The sequence below is a fragment of the Rhincodon typus genome, chromosome 5 (genome assembly GCF_021869965.1).
Source record: "Rhincodon typus isolate 14 chromosome 5, sRhiTyp1.1, whole genome shotgun sequence".
NCBI lineage: Eukaryota > Metazoa > Chordata > Chondrichthyes > Orectolobiformes > Rhincodontidae > Rhincodon > Rhincodon typus.
The window spans coordinates 45,783,115-45,799,833 of record NC_063336.1 but is presented as its reverse complement, the minus strand read 5'-3'; the positions used below and the strand labels follow the sequence as shown (position 1 = coordinate 45,799,833).

Here is a 16,719-nt window from a genome sequence, read left to right as displayed (position 1 = left end):
TACATTCATCTCATGCGTGTCCAATCATTTATTTTCCTCTCTGTAACATTCAAAAAAAGGGAAGGACAATTATTGCCTGTTACTGCTGACTGTGAGAACACTTCAAAATGATTGCCTGCTTATCCGAAATGATGGCATCACCATTATTGGACAAATTGAAACTGCTTTGACTTGGCTCTGAATTCAAACTGACGTTGGGAAAAAAGGAAATTCTTGCCACAGAAATTACTCCACCTTTGTGAGCTTCAATGGTGAGCACTTGTATTTCATCATTTAGTACAAAATCAGAGGTAATGTCTACTAACCATGCTTAATGCTGATATCGCTATATTAATTACCATATTAAAATGAATGAAAATGTGCTTTTGTTCATTGGCTGTATTTTTCATTGTAAAGAAACTACTCAGCCTGTAAGCAAACCGGTCCAGTTGCTCTAATCTTAGTGGAACTTGCCATTCTGTTATACATTAATTATAGCCAGATTCAACCTGGTTTTCCTCAATGACATCTGCATGATTCTGACTGTGCAACACAATAACATTTCAATTATATCTCTACTTGTACGACAAAGCTAAAAAGGTCCAGAAGGCATGAGCATTCAAATTCAATCCAGTAAAAGACCCCAAAAATTCAACCATTTTGTTGCACATCATTTAATGCAGCTTGAACATTTTCCTGTAATGAAACAAAATCTGTCATAAAAACATATTTTATTAAAATGACACTCCTTGAAAAGCAGACCATTATCCAATTAAGTTGCTTGGAAATGAGATGCTATATTTAAAGTTATAAGTAAACAGATTGAATGTATTTGGGTCATGTCCTGTACAAGGTAAGTGTGGCTTATTCTTTTTCTTTGCACAAAGGAATAAAGAGATGTTTTTATCTGGCAAATGTATTTTTTGCCACAGCTGATACTTTTACCTCTTTCAGCTTAGCTATTTATTCAGATCTCCACTCTCATTTGAGATGAAAGGTCTCAATCTATAACAAAGCACTTTTAACAACAAACATACGATCAAAGTGGAATGCTGCCAAAGATGAAATTTATTTCACTAACATCATGAACTAAGCCAAGCAAAGTCTCTTGTATTAGTTGACAATGATCCGTGTGCTATAGATCTCTGCTCTGCTCTGCTCAACCAGGTACAATATCTCACACTACGCAATTTATAATTGTGGAAATCTCTTCAAATCATATTCAACTATTTATTTCAGTATAGTAGCCCCTTGAAGGATGAGCAGTGGTATTAAAAACACCCTGTTTTCACCAAAGAAGATAATAAGTTTCCTGCTAAATTAACGTTATTTCATAAATTGAAGCAATTTACTTAATTCACACAGATCTGATCAAATTAGTAAGAAATTTATCAATATCAGAATGCTTTGCGAATTTTAGGACTTCAACCACATGATACATCATCAACCGAGTTCATGTTAAGACACTGTAGATATGAATAGGACTGCAATCCAATTGTACTTTAACATTATACTTTTGTTTCATAAGAGGACAGACAGAGGAAAGGAGAGCAGTGGAGAAGGCAGAGAGTGGAAGATGCAAGGTGAGGGGAGAAACAAACCAAGCAGGAGACACTATGTGACTCTTATAAAGAGACTTCAGACTTTTGTCTTGTACTTATTGCTGGACTTCACCATAGTTAAAGGCATAGAGAAGGCTTTTGTTGGTGTTTGAGAATGCAGGTAGCCTGCGTTGTGTATTCAATAGGACAAGAGATGATTTTTTTTAATGTATGTCGGATGATCTTCCTGTCACACCTGACGACACTCTGCATTGTTCAGTGGTAGGTCACTGTATTTGGTTTAGTTGTGCAGGCTAGTATCATCTTTTGCAAGACCCCTGAGCACATTGGAAATGCTCTCCCCAGAGTTTCTTCCCTTTTAAGGTTACCTTCCAGCCTCGTGAATTTGATCCCCACCTCTGTCAGGTTTTGCCAAGACCCTGGACTGAACTGGGCTCCAAGTCGTGGTGGGACTGCCTGCAGATTCAGTAAAGGCCATGGGTGGAATGTTGGGACTATTGAACTGTCAGTCATCCAACTGGCAACAGCACTATAAAGCAGGACTTTCTCCCAAGAAAGGGGCAAAATTCTCACCCTAAAGTAAGTAATGTCACTGGCAGCCATTTGGATTGTAGGTGGGGTCCCCCTTGACCTAATAGCTTGGGGGGACAAGGCACCCTGTAAAGTTCAGCTCGGATTACAGTTTGTAATAAACTGGCATAAATGACTGGCTTGACCTCACATGGGTCAATCGGCATCAAACTCTGAGTCCAAATTTTAAGATGGATATGAAGGCAAGCGAGAGGATGCAGAAAGGTTTCACTAGAATGGCTTCAAAAATGAGGAACAGTTGGTTCCAAAGATGGATTGGAGAAACGGGAGCTGCTCTCTTGGATGAGAAGGTTAAGAGATTTTACAGAGGGGGTTACAATCATGAGGGACGTAAATAGAGTAGGTAGGGATAAACAGTTCCCATTTAGGCGAAGGTTCAAGAACCAGAGGAAACGAATTTAAGGCGACTGACGAAAGATGTAATGGTGGCACGTGGAAAGACTCATGAGTAGGGCTGGGGGTGTTCCTCGTTCAATGGTACAGAGTGCCTGATCGAGGGACCTAACGTCAGGAATGGAGGCCCGCTTAGAGTCACTCCTTACCCTTTCCACCGACACAATAGCCCACTCCCACACCCACACCCATAACGCCCATCCTATGACCCTCACTTCGATATCACTCACCTGTGGCCCCGCTCCCTCAACACCCAAGTGGGTGAATCACTGATGGCCACTCAACACCACGTGCACAGCTACCCATCTCTTTCTGACTGGCAGCTGACAAGGGGGCAATATTTCCACCACAACAGTCCTTCCTTGATCCCAGGGAAGACCTGCCACTGCCCAGTTATATGCCTGATTGGCTCTTTAATTTGTCAGGTTTCATGAAAGGAGGCACTGAGGGGCTCTTGCTGGCTCTCCCAGCTAGTTGGTGAGATTACTGTCACCTACATTTAATGTCATCCACGGTCTGCAATTCAAATTCAACTCAAAATATTCAGCAAAGATCCACTGCCCTTTTTAATTCTACCCATAGAAAAAGGAGTAACACTAACACAAAACCGTTGAACTAAAGAATGAATTGTCATCCATGATTTTTCCTTCCCTCTTTAAAACTGATCTGATGCTTATACGTACCACTAGATCACAAATGACAACACTGTGGTGATTGTATGAGTTTTCTTACCCTCTCAATCATGTCATATTAGTTTTACTTTAAATGATTTTCTTTTGCCAAAAGAATAAATACTTAAATTTCATATTCAACAGATCTAAGTGTGAGGAACCACCTCAATGTCCCATTTCATTTATGTCATGATGAGTTGAAAGGTCACAATGAAGTCACTATGTGGTGTTCACTTCATGCTAATGGAAGATGATTCTTATATTACAGACAACTTTAAAAGAGTAAACAACTTACTTTTGACTTAAAACTTGGTTTTCAAACACCACAGATATCATTTAATGCGTAGGACAAAAAAAAAAGTGCTGTTTTTCACAAAGGGTGATAAAGCTGTAAGGTACATTCCTGGAGTTAGTAATTGAAGCAGAGACTATGCCAGCATTTAAGAGAAGGTTTGAAAAGTATTTGAAGGAAAAGATGAATTAATGGAAACCAGAAATTGCTGGAAAAGCTCAGCAGATCTGGCAGCATCTATGGAAAGAAATCACAGTTAGCGTTTCGGCTCCAGTGACTCTTCCTCAGAACCAATGATCAGAATAGAACAGAAAAGAACTAACTAGTGAATTAATGAATGTTGGAATGGTGGGGGCAGCCTGTACAGGGCTACTGCTTCTGTGGGGGAAATAAAACAGCAAAATGCTGTTTTGGCCAAATGATCCACTTCCATATTGTAATTTCTAAATAATTCTGTCATAAACACACTCTGAAAGGACAAGGCACTTACCAATGGTCCAGTACATCAAATGCAGACCTTCAGGTGGCCCTTTGTTAGCAAAATATGGCTTGGTGTACTTTACTACATCACCAACATAATCCAGGGCCTTTGAGACCAAGGCAGACTTGTCCCGTAGAGTCTGTAACTGAGAGTATGTCTTCCCAACTGCCTGCAAAAAGATTAGGAGTCTATATGTCTTACAAATATGATCTGACTACATGAATAAAACAACAGCTCCTTATAAAACACAGAAAAATGAGATAAAAGCAATTTGATTTTGTAAATTGACACTTCTTTCAAGAATTGAGCTGTTGTCAAGATATCTATCCAATTTTCTAAACATTGTTTATAGAAATGGTTTAAAGTACTATATTCTCATTCTCATTGAATACCATTTGCAAACTAAACTGGTGAATCTGGTAAAAAAGTGAAGAAAGGAAACTCCATCACTTAGAACATCTATAAGAACATTGCACACTTTTACGTTATTCTACTTTTATTCCCCATACGATTTCCCCAGCACAAAGTTCCAAACTATGAAGCATTAATCTGCTTTTAGACTTTAATGAAATCAATCTGCAGCAGGCAACAGAGGTGATAACATAGTCACACTTTTTACCAGCCACTCCTTGATTTCCTGAGTAGCTCTGTCTGAAATAGAATAGGGAAATTTAACAAAAAAAATGCATGAGTTGAAGGCAGTGAGAAGGTCAAAATTTCATTATTCTCAAACTTGATTGCAACCCACTTCAAGTTGTAACAGAAGTGGGTTTCAAAGTGGGTGACCAATCTACACTCAAGAGCCAGGTCAGTCATTGAAATCTTTTTAAGGATGCTGCATATCTCCATTTTGAAAAACAATTTAATTTTTAATTCAGAGATGTCAAGATTCCTGGACTATCATCACAATAAAAGAGGTGAGTGAGGCAGGAACCTCGAGCAAAGTGCTTCTAAAGGTTAAGGGCAGCAGGATATTTTTTATTGGGGTCAACACATTTATTTCTTCACAGTCCTACCCACATGACTGGCAAACTCAATCTACCGTGTGATGTTTGGTTCATCCCACTGGCTCTAAGCTAACTAACCAACAATTTCCCCTCTCCCACACCCTATGATGTCAGATCCACCTGCTCCCTTGCAGTCAATCAAATTCTGACATCAAGTTGCCTGTTGGGAGGAAAGCCAGTTTTAAAAAAGGATAAAATGTCAGCAGGGAGTCTCAGAAACACACATGTCCAGGTTTCCTGTCTAAAAATTCTTCCTTTGCCCATATTCCCCTTCCAGAATTCACTGCATTCCGGGAGAGTTTCAGTGGACTGGAAAAGCGCTAATGTGACGGCCCTGTTCAAGAAGAGATGGAGATAGAAAGCAGAAAATTATAGGCTAGTTAAACTAACATCAGCCTTTGGGAAAACGCTAGAACCTGTTATTAATGAAGAAATACTAGGGCATTAAGAAAAGCAACAGAATCAACATATTTTTGTGAAAGGGAAATCATGATGGTCAAATCTGCTAGAGTTCTTTGAGGCTATTACAAGCAGAGTTGAAGAAGGGCAAATGGTAGGTGTCGTGTATTTGGATTTCCAGAAAGCATTTGATAAGATCCCACATAAAAGGTAATTGCATAAGAAAGGAGTTCACAGTAATGGGGAAACTTCTAAACACGGATTGAGGATTGGTTAACACGCAGACGACTCAGAGTCGGGATTAATGCATCATTTTCAGTTTGGAAAGAAATAACTAGTAGAGTGCCACGAAGATTAATCATATGGCCTCAATTATTTACTATCTATATTTGTGATTTGGAGGAGGGAGTAGAGGGGAATGTATCCAAATCTGCTGAGGATACAAAAATAGGTGAGGCAGTATGTTGTGATGAACATAAGAACATAAGAACTAGGAGCAGGAGTAGGCCATCCGGCCCCTCGAGCCTGCCCTGCCATTTAATAAGATCATGGCTGATCTTCTTGAGACTCAGCTCCACTTACCCGCCCACTCACCATAACCCTTAATTCCCTTACTGTTCAAAAATTTATCTAGCCTTGCCTTAAAAACATTCAGCGAGGTAGCTTCAACCGCTTCACTGGGCAGGGAATTCCACAGATTCACAACCCTTTGGGTGAAGAAGTTCCTCCTGACCTCAGTCCTACATCTGCTTCCCTTTATTTTGAGGCGATGCCCTCTAGTCCTAGTTTCACCTGCTAGCAGAAACAACCTCCCTGCCTCCACTTTATCTATTCCCTTCATAATCTTACATGTTTCTATAAGATCTCCCCTCATTCTTCTGAATTCCAATGAGTATCATCCCAGTCTACTCAGTCTCTCCTCATAATCCAACCCTCTCAACTCTGGAATCAACCGAGTGAATCTCCTCTGCACCCCCTCCAGTGCTAGTATATCTCTTCTCAAGTAAGGAGATCAAAACAGTACTCCAGGTGTGGCCTCACCAGGACCCTATACAGCTGCAGCATAGCCTCCCTGTTTTTAAACTCCATCCCTCTAGCAATGGCAGACAAAATTCCATTTGCCTTTTTAATTACCTGCTGCACCTGCAATCCTACTTTTAGCGATTCATGCACAAGGATACCCAAGTCCCTCTGCACAGCAGCGTGCTGCAATTTTTTACCATTTAAAACATAGTCCATTTTGCTGTTATTCCTACTAAAATGGATGACCTCACACTTATCAACATTGTACTCCATCTGCCAGACCTTTGCCCACTCACTTAGACTATCTATATCCCTCTGCAGACTTTCAGTGTCTTCTGCACACTTTGCTCTACCACTCACCTCAGTGTCATCTGCAAATTTTGACACACCACACTTAGTTCCCAACTCCAAATCATCTATGTAAATTGTAAATAATTGCGATTCCAACACTGATCCCTGAGGCACACCACTAGCCACTGACCGCCAACCAGAAAAACACCCATTTACCCCTACTCTTTGCTTTCTACTGGTCAACCAATCCTCTATCCATGCCAATACATTACCTGTAATACCGTGCAAGTTTATCTCATGTAGCAGCCTTTGGTGTGGCACCTTGTCAAATGCCTTCTGGAAATCCAGAGACACCACATCCAAAGATCCCCATTGTCCACCATGCAAGTAACGTCCTCAAAGAATTCCACCAAATTAGTTAAACATGACCTACCCTTCATGAACCCACGGTGGGTGTTCCCAATGGGACAATTTATATCCAGATGTCTTGCTATTTCTTCCTTAATGATAGATTCAAGCATTTTCCCCACTACCGAAGTTAAGCTAACTGGCCTATAGTTACCTGCTTTTTGTCTACTTCCTTTTTTAAACAGTAGTGTCACATTGGCTGTTTTCCAATCTGTGGGAACCACCCCAGAGTCCAGTGAATTTCGGTAAATAATTACTAGTGCATTTGCTATTTCCCCCATCACCTCTTTTAGTACCCTGGGATGCATTTCATCAGGGCCAGGAGACTTGTCTGCCTTTAGCCCCATTAGCTTGCCCAGCACTGCCTCCTTAGTGATAATGATAGTTTCTGGGTCCTCACCGGCTATAACCTTCTTGCCATTAGTTTTCGGCATGTTATTTGTGTCTTCCACTGTGAAGACCGACACGAAATAACTGTTTAATGTCTCGGCTATTTCCTCATTCCCAGTTATTAAATTGGCCTTCTCATCTTCTAAAGGACCAATGTTTACCTTCGCCACTCTTTTACGATTTACATATTTATAGAAACTTTTGCTGCCTGTTTTTATATTCTGAGCTAGTTTACTCTCATAATCTATCTTACTTTTCTTTATAACTTCTTTTGTGGCTTTCTGTTGGCCTTTAAAGATTTCCCAGTCTACTAGTTTCCCACTACTCTTTGCTTTTTTTGTATGTGTTTTTTTTTTAATCTGATACTTACCTTTATTTCCTTAGACATCCATGGCTGACTCTCTCTTTTCCTACAGTTCTTCCTTATCACTGGAATATACTTCTGCTGAGCACTGTGAAAAACTGATTTGAAAGTCCTCCACTGTTCCTCAATTGACCCACCATAAAGTTTTTGGTCCCATTCTACCTTAGCTAACTCCTCCCTCATTCCTTCATAGTCTCTTTTGTTTAAGCACAGGACATTGGTACTGGATTTAACCTTCTCACGCTCCATCTGTATTTTAAATTCGACCATACTGTGATTGCTCCTTCCGAGAGGATCCCTAACTATGAGGTAATTAATTATTCCTGTCTCATTTCACAGGACTAGATCTAGGATAGCTTGCTCCCTCGTAGGTTCCATTACATATTGTTCAAGGAAATTATCGCGGATGTATTCTATGAACCCCTCCTCAAGGTTGCCATGACCAACCTGGTTTGACCAATCGATATGTAGATTAAAATCCCCCATGATAATTGCTGTACCATTTTTACATGCATTAGCTATTTCTATGTTTACTGCCCGTCCCACCACGATGTCATTATTTGGTGGCCCATAGACCACACCTATCAGTGACTTCTTCTCTCTGCTATTCCTAATTTCCACCCAAATGGATTCAACGTTTTGTTCAGTAGAACCTATATCATCTCTCACTACCGCCCTGATATCATCCTGATATCATCATTCCCCGAAACATGAAGACACAAAGAATCTACATGGGAATACAAATAGGTTAAGTGAGTAAGCAAAAGCTTGGTAAATGAAATTTAATGCAGTAAAGTGTGAGGTCATACATTAGCATAGGCTTTACATGCTAAAATAATCACTTGGAGGTCTGGAGCTATAATAAATGATGCGATTATAATTCCACAGTTTCTTTAAAGTGCTGCACAAAGGGAGTATAATTTGCATATATTGTGCTTAAAATTAGTTCAAAAGTACTGAGTCCATCTGTGTGAGGGATATTTTATTCCTCACCTATCCGTCATTGCCAGACATTACCTTAATGAATATAAAGACAGTGGTTTTGAGTTCGTCCTTTACCGCTGGCTGATCAAGCTGAGCCTCGATGAGTAGATTCTCCACCTCTGGGAGTTTGTAGACAATCCTGGTTAACCCTGCCAACTGCTCCATGTTTACCCATTCTATTTGTAAATGAAACACAGCAGCTTATCACTCCAACATAATATTTAAGAACAGCTTACAAGGAAGTAAATGCTCATGGTAAGTTCAACCACAATTAGCAACTTTCACCAATTATTCCATTATTGACATACTCTTCATAGTTTGATAAAATTCAACCAACAATATATAACTTGACACATTCATTAACCCATTAGCAGAGCGACCTGTGGTGCAAGTTTAAGTTGATGAAGGGACGGGCTGAGAGATTTCTGAAGTATTAAAAGGAACTACATGCCATAATTAAAACGACAACTTGAATGATTTTCATGGGGTGGGTGGGGGGGTGGTCTCATGCTTACAGTTTACTCGCCCATTTGGAATATTATGGCCAGTTTAGGGCCTTGGATCTCAGGAAGGACTTACTGGCATTGGAGGCGATCCAAAGGACGTTTACAAGAATGATCCCAGGGATGAAGGACTTGTCATATGAGGAGTGGTTGAGGATTCTGGGTCTGTACTCGATGGAGTTTAGAAGCATGAGGAAGTGTCTGATTGAAATTTATAGAATACTGAAAAGTTTGGATGGTGTGGATGTAGCGAAGATGTTTCTACTAATAGGAGAGTCTAGGATCCGAGGGCACAGCCTCAGAATGAAAGGATGATCCTTCAGAACGGAGCTGAGGAGGAATTTACTCAGCCAGAAGGTGGTGAATCTGTGGAACTCACTGCTGCAGAAGGCTGTGGAGGCCATGTCCCTGACTGTATTTAAGAAGAGATTCTTGATTAGTAAGGGGATTAGGGGTTATGGGGAGAAGGCAGGAGAATGGCGTTGAGAAACATTTTAGCCATGATCAAATGGCATAGCAATTGGATGGGCCAAATGGCCTTATTCTGCTTCTATATCTTATGGTGAGTAGTCATCTTCCCTTCACAAAAATAAACCATTTCTTGGTCCAAATCTGACTTTCCCTGAATATTGAACTTGAATGAGTGCAGGTTCACATTCATAAGTTTAATATCAAGCTTGCAGCAATCTTTACAATACAAGTTGGAAAAGAATTGTTAATGGAATGTTGGCCTTTATTTCAAGAGGGTTGAAGTAGCAGAGTAGGGAAGTCTCACAGCAGCTGTACAAGGTGCTGGTGAGACCATATCGGGAGTAGTGAGAGCGGTTTTGGGCCTGCTAAGGAAAGATTTCATTGGAGGCAGTTCAGAGAAAGTTCCATTATGGTGTTCCCTGTTATGGAAGGATTGTCTTTTGAGGAAGGCTAAACAGGCTGGGACTCCACTCACCGAATTTACAAGAATAAGAGGTGACCTCATTGAAACAGATAGGATTTTTAAGGGACTTGTCAGGGTAAATGCCGAGAGGATTCTAAGCACAATGAAGGCAATGCTGGGACTGAGATGAGCAGAAATTTATTCACATGGAGAGTGGTAACCGTATGGAAGTCACTGCCAGAGAAAGCAGTTAAATGTTTTTATGAAGGAGTTAGATATAGTCCTTAGGGCCAAAGGGATCAAAGGGAATGGGAGAAAGCGAGAACAGGAGACTGAGTTAAATTATCAGTATGATCTTACTGAATGGCTGAGCAGGTTCAAAGGGCTGAATGGCCAATTCCTGCTCCTGTTTTCCTTGTTTCTATGAATGATGTTGCCCGTCATGGAGAGTCTAGGACCAGCAGCATAGCCCCAGAATAAAGCGGCAACAATGCAAGACTGAGAGGAGGAGGAATTTCTTCTCTGAGGGGTCAGAGTCTTTGGAACTCTTTGCCACATACAGCTATGGGTGCAGAGTCCTTGTGTACATTTAAAGCTGAGATAGATAGCTTCTTGATCAGTAGTGGAATCAAAGTTTACATGGAAAGAGTATGAAAACGGATGTGAAAAATGTCAGAGCAGCCACGATCCTACTGAATGGTAGAGCAGGCTTGAGGGGCTGAATGGCCTCCTACTGTTCCGATTTGTTATGGTCTTATCACAGCCATTTCTTCAACTGAAATTACCTCAAATATGGGTATGATATATAACTTTTTTCATAAAGTGTCTTAGAAGAAAGTTGACTTACTGCTGGAAGACTAGTGAAGCCATTTATAGTTGCAAGTGTTAAGCAACTGAACAGTTCCTTGGTGTCAGTATGGCCACCAGTATTGAATTTTATCATCTTATCCCACCAATTTTACTTAGTTTCAGTGAAAGGATTGAACAATATACCCCTCTGATCCACGTTGCAAAACAATAATGCCAGGGGATACATGTCAACTCTCACTGCCAGGCAGGAAACTGGTGGAAGCAGATCAGCCGCTACGGAGTACCAGTAGAATGAAAATTGGGGGATAGCTAACTAAGAGGAGGCTATGATCTGCTATTGTCAGATTTCATCAGCTACAGGGTTGAGCTGATTAGCGAAACATCAGCACGTTAATAAAGGAAAATACATTCTGGTTTTGAGCAAATTGCATTGTGTTACAAAGTGGATGTAAACAGATTAGTGCTCCTGAGATAGACTGACTAGTCTTTAGCCTGTGCAGTGCTAACAACAATAAAGCTCCCAAGTACACTCATTTTCCTTTGGAACTTTACTTGTCAATGGTAATATATACGTGCTTTCTAGTAAAGAACTCTACTGAATTCATGACTCAGATACGATAACATTTTTTCTCCTGACCATTTCCTTGTTCCTTGTTCAACTCAAATTATTCAATATGTAGTTCTTACCAACTGTATGGGAGGAGTCCATCTTTTCTGTAGTGCCAAGGGGCTGATTCATATGCTGCTGCAAAACACAGCGAAACCAAGTATGGACTGAAAATGTTTGGTATGAGCTGCATCCAAGGCTTGTCAGAGCATCCACTAAAGACCTGAGGAGGGAACATAAAAACAGAAGAATTGGAGAGTTGAAATTTGTTGGCTCCTTCTTGATATTGCGGAAACAGCTTTGGACACGCTTGAACCTCAGGTGCAAAACCTAAAAACTGAGCATTACATCCCCATTCTGGAGTACAGGTTAGAAAAAGCACATCCAAATCTTATCAGAGGCATAACATGCAGTTTAAAGCCATCATTTGATAGTTTACAGGTCTCACTTGCAGGTTAGAAATACAATCTCATGATTTCAAACAGTGTAGTTGGGCTTCAGTACTAAATGTTATTTTTACAAGTTACAGAACTTTACAAAAGAGAAGTGTACAATTCAAGAGAAGTAGCTAGGTCCAAGTTCTATTTAAAGATTTAATTTTACAAATTGTAAAAGAAGTATATTTTGATAGAAATTTGAAGATTATGGGGAGCAGCTGAGATCCTACATGCATCCAAGAGGAACACAATGAGAGCAGTAGTCAATATCACGAACCATGCAAAAAAGTGAAGAAGTCAATAGTGGAAGATTGAATGCTGAATAGTCTGGGCTGTGACAAATATTGTTTATACATGATACCTCACACAGAACGAGGCAGGTGTGCAATTTTGGTTGGTTCAAATGTTTAGGAAGTTTTGCTCACCATGGAGATTTGCTTAAGAAAATGGTTTAGTTTTATTACATCAACACTTTGACTTCAGATTCTATACACTTGTCAAATTAAATTTCAGAAAGCACTTGAAATTTTACAAAAAATTGCAGTCATATACTGTACTTTTAACATAAAATGGCCCAAGCTGCTACCTAGAGGAGAAAAAAATAAAGAGCAGATGCTGTGCCTTGGTGGTTAAATTAGAATAGGTGACTCTTAATAATGAACAAACATGTGGAGAAGTGGAACTTATTCAAGAGGGAGATCCAAGGAATAGGTCTGAGCTTGCAGGCATTTTGATATTAAGGAGAAGGGAAAATAGGTGGGGTGCATGGACAGCTAATACTGGAAGACTGGAAGGCCCAAAAGGAAAATAAGGCTGATGAGAGTTACAAAAGTTACAGTGAGGCAAAAGGTGGAAGAGTAAGGTTGGAGAACTTAAGAAATCTGAGTACGGACATCAACTCTACAGAGGTGTATCGGAGCTTTATTAGAGGGAATTCAATTATGTAGAGAGTTCAGAAAAAGATTATTCTGCTTCGAGCAGGCGAGCTTGTGGGATTTAATAGAGGTGCTCTAAATTTCAAAAGGCTTGATAGAGTAAATGATATACTATCCACTAAATCCAAGATGTGTGGCAAAAGAACTGGAGGGCAATGAGGAGATATCTTTTGAACACACCATGCATTGGTATGATCTGAATCGTGCTGTCTGACTGGGAAGTCGAAGCAGATTCAATAGTAATTTTCAAAATGGAACCGGAATATGCTTGAAAAGGTATAGGTTTGCACGGTAGATTAAAAGAAAATCAAATGGTTATGTTGGATGAATTTGAAAACGTTTTTGAAGGTACAGTGAACTCTATAACCATCTTCAGTCCATAATGATTCTAAGCAGCTTAAGAATTAGTATACTTCAGTCACCTTCCAAACGCATGACCACTATCATCTAGTTGGAGAAGGACAGGAGATACACATGCACACCACTAGTTGTTAATTCCCCTCCAAGCTACTCACTAACTTGAATTGGAAATATATCTCTGTTCCTTCAATATTGCTGGGTCAAAATACTGAAACTCCCTCCCTAATGGTATTGTGGGTCAATCTAAAACAAATGGACTGCAGCAATTCAAGAAGGCAGCTCACCACCACCTTCTCAAGGGCAACAATAGATGGACAATAAATGCTGACCCAGCCACCCACACCGACATCCAAAGAATTGATAAAGAAAGGCTAGCAGCACAGTTTGCAATCATTGTATTTCACCAATTTTCTGATTTACAGTACATATAACTACGGAGGAAAAACCTATAATTGTGTTGATTCCTCTAAGAGACCCCAAGTTTCTCTGGGATATGATTTTTGGTAAAACACCTGGCTTCTAATAAATGATCATGTGACTATGTTGCCTGGGAGATAAATAATACAGGAAAATAGAGGAGATAGCAAGAACTGCAGATGCTGGAGTCAGACTCAATACAGTGTGGAGCTGGAGGAACACAGCTGGCCAGGCAGCATCAGAGGAGCGGGAGAGTCGATGTTTGGGGTCTAGACTCTTCATCAGGAAAATAGAGGAGTTAATTGTACGGTTATGATTTAGATTTTAGGTTTGAGAATGACATGTTTCAGACAGAATTTAGATTTTTTTTATTTGTTGCCTGTAAAAATTTACATCTTGCTAACTGAAGGATTCCCAACAGTGAGTTGAACTTGCATGATAGCAAAGTTGCAAATGAGAACCAGAGAGCGAGAGAGAGAGGGAAGGGGTTTTAGATATGAAACTCCAGAAAGAAAAATATATTAAAATCATAAAAGCTCTGAAACAAAGTGCAGCTATTTTAGATGTTAGAGATGCCTATGTTGCACAGGTAGTTTGTAATGGTAGGCAGCTGGAGAAAGTTTGAAATTCTTGATGTAAATGAGAAACTCAAGAAATCACAACATTTATACAAATCTTTAAAACAGTACTCAGACCAAGAGATAAATTTTCACGTTTTTTTACTAGTATCTGACTAGTTCATTGAGGTGTAAGCCAAACAATTGGACAAGGCTTTGCAAGTTGAAATGTGTGGTTTAGATTAGAAATAACTGAGTTCATTATGTCTTCTTCATTTTTACTAAAACTGACTTTTTAAGCTAGAGTATATTTATTAGCTTTCACATTCTTTTGATTTTTGAAAAGCAAAACTAATTGATTGAAACTGTAAACTTTGTAGCTTTACTATTTTCATAAATAGCTGAATTTTTGAATTCTAAAGTAAATAGAATTATAGAAGTTTACAGGACAGAAGGAGGCCATTTGACCCATTGTATCTGTACTAGCTGCTGAAAGAGCTGCCCAGCTCCATCTCCATAGCCCACTAAATTCTTCACTTTCAAATATATATCCAACTCTTTTTTGAAACCTCCTATGGAAATCACCTCAACTACTCTTCCAGATAGTGCATTCCAAATCCTAACAACTCTCTGAATAAAATAGTTTTTACTCATCTCACTCCTAGCTCTCTTGCTGACCATCTTTAAGTTGTGATCGTTGGTCACTGACATACGAACTAATGGAAACATTATATCCTGCTTCACCCTGTCAAAATTGGTCACCTCTTAATGTTCTCTGCTCCAAATAGAATAAGCCTAATTTCCCTGATCTTCCCTTGTATCTACAATCCCTCATTCTTGGTACCATTCTAGTAAATCTCCCTTGAACACGTTCCCAGCTTTAACATTCTTCCTCAAACAGAATACCCAGAACTGAACACAATAGTCCAAATGTAGTCTGACTAATGGTTTGTAGAGTTGTAGCATCACTTTCTTACTTTTATACTCTATTTATAAACCCAAGGATGAGCCTTCTGAACATATGTTTCAACTTGTCCAGCCACCTTCAGAGAATCATGCATTGAACCCCAAGGTCCCTCTGCTCCTGTATTCCCTCAAAAAGTTGTACCTTTGAGCCTCTGCATGTTTCTTCTACCAAAATGCAATACCTCACATTTCTTTGCATTGAATTTCATTTGCCTGGGGTCTGTACATTTGAGTAACTTGTCAATATCCCTCTGAAGTTGCTCAGTATCATCTTCACAATTCACTATTCCCCTAGCTTAGTATCATTTGCAAACTTAGAGATTTTACCCTCAAAACCCATCTCCAGATTGTTTACATAAATCAGAAAAAGCAAGGTTCCTAACACCAATCCGTGAGGAAGATCACTTTCACCCTCTCTCCAATCTGAGAAATGCCCATCTATACCTACCTCTGTTTCCTTTCTTTTAGCTAACTTCTAATCCATGCTGCCAAGGATCTACCAATCCTAAACATTTCTAATTTACTATCCAACCTGTAATAATGTTCCTGATTTCTACTGAGTTCAAAACATATGATCTAGGATTGTAGCAGCGCCAACATCAAAAACTGCATCCCAAATCCAATAATTAATGTCCTTGGATATATAACGATTACTTCAAAATTCTGACCTTAAGTCTGTCTTGATATAAATCCAGAGAATCTCTTCTCATTCTGTGTATACAGTGTAGAAGGTCTGGCTGCAAGTATTGATAGATTATTGATAAATAAATGTACTCTCCAAATCGTGAAACTCTGGATTATAAGATTTCTATTTCTACCATTATTTAACTAAAGAAACATTGAATAATCAGCATTCTTCATAAAGTCAACACTCATTTTTGCTTTATGATTGCACACAAAATGTTCTTCCAACTACATATCACTATCATCACTAAAATGGTCTTACTCCCACCTAGGTTACATTCTAGTTCACAACTCCCTCCATAACATGCTGTCTTCTTCAGCTCTATAATCCTTAGTGATATTTGACCTCATCTAAATCTGTCATTTCCAGTATCCTCAATTTTAACCACACTACCATTGGTAACCACACCTACAGCTGTTTATGTTCTAACCTCTGCAATTTCAACTCCAAAACTCTTCTCTCTCCTTCCTCAAAACCTACTTACGTGATAAGCTATCAGCCATCTGCTGCAATATCACTATACATGGGTAGGTGTCAAATTTTGCTTTATAGGTACCTGTGATGCACCTTGGGACATTATTACAATACATTAAAGGTGCTATATGGAATACAAGCTGTTGCTGTTTATATGATTATATCTATAATGCAGAAGAGTGAGATGCAATTTGCACACTAAGAAACAAAAATATAACTTTGGATAAAGCATTCAGAACACCACACTGCAAATCCATAA

The 16,719-nt window shown here is 39.4% G+C and overlaps 1 protein-coding gene across 2 annotated transcripts in view; it reads right to left on the bottom strand.

The window, feature by feature from the left end:
- The window catches only part of mms22l (MMS22-like, DNA repair protein), a 126,168-nt gene that overhangs the window by 24,150 nt on the left and 85,299 nt on the right, over positions 1–16,719 (bottom strand). For both annotated transcript variants that reach the window (XM_048597523.1, XM_048597524.1), the window contains 3 exons: positions 11,710–11,852; positions 8,869–9,011; positions 3,979–4,138 (listed from right to left, as the gene is read on the bottom strand). In XM_048597523.1, coding sequence (XP_048453480.1) covers positions 3,979–4,138; positions 8,869–9,011; positions 11,710–11,852 — 446 coding nt within the window. The remainder of the gene's footprint in view (positions 1–3,978; positions 4,139–8,868; positions 9,012–11,709; positions 11,853–16,719) is intronic.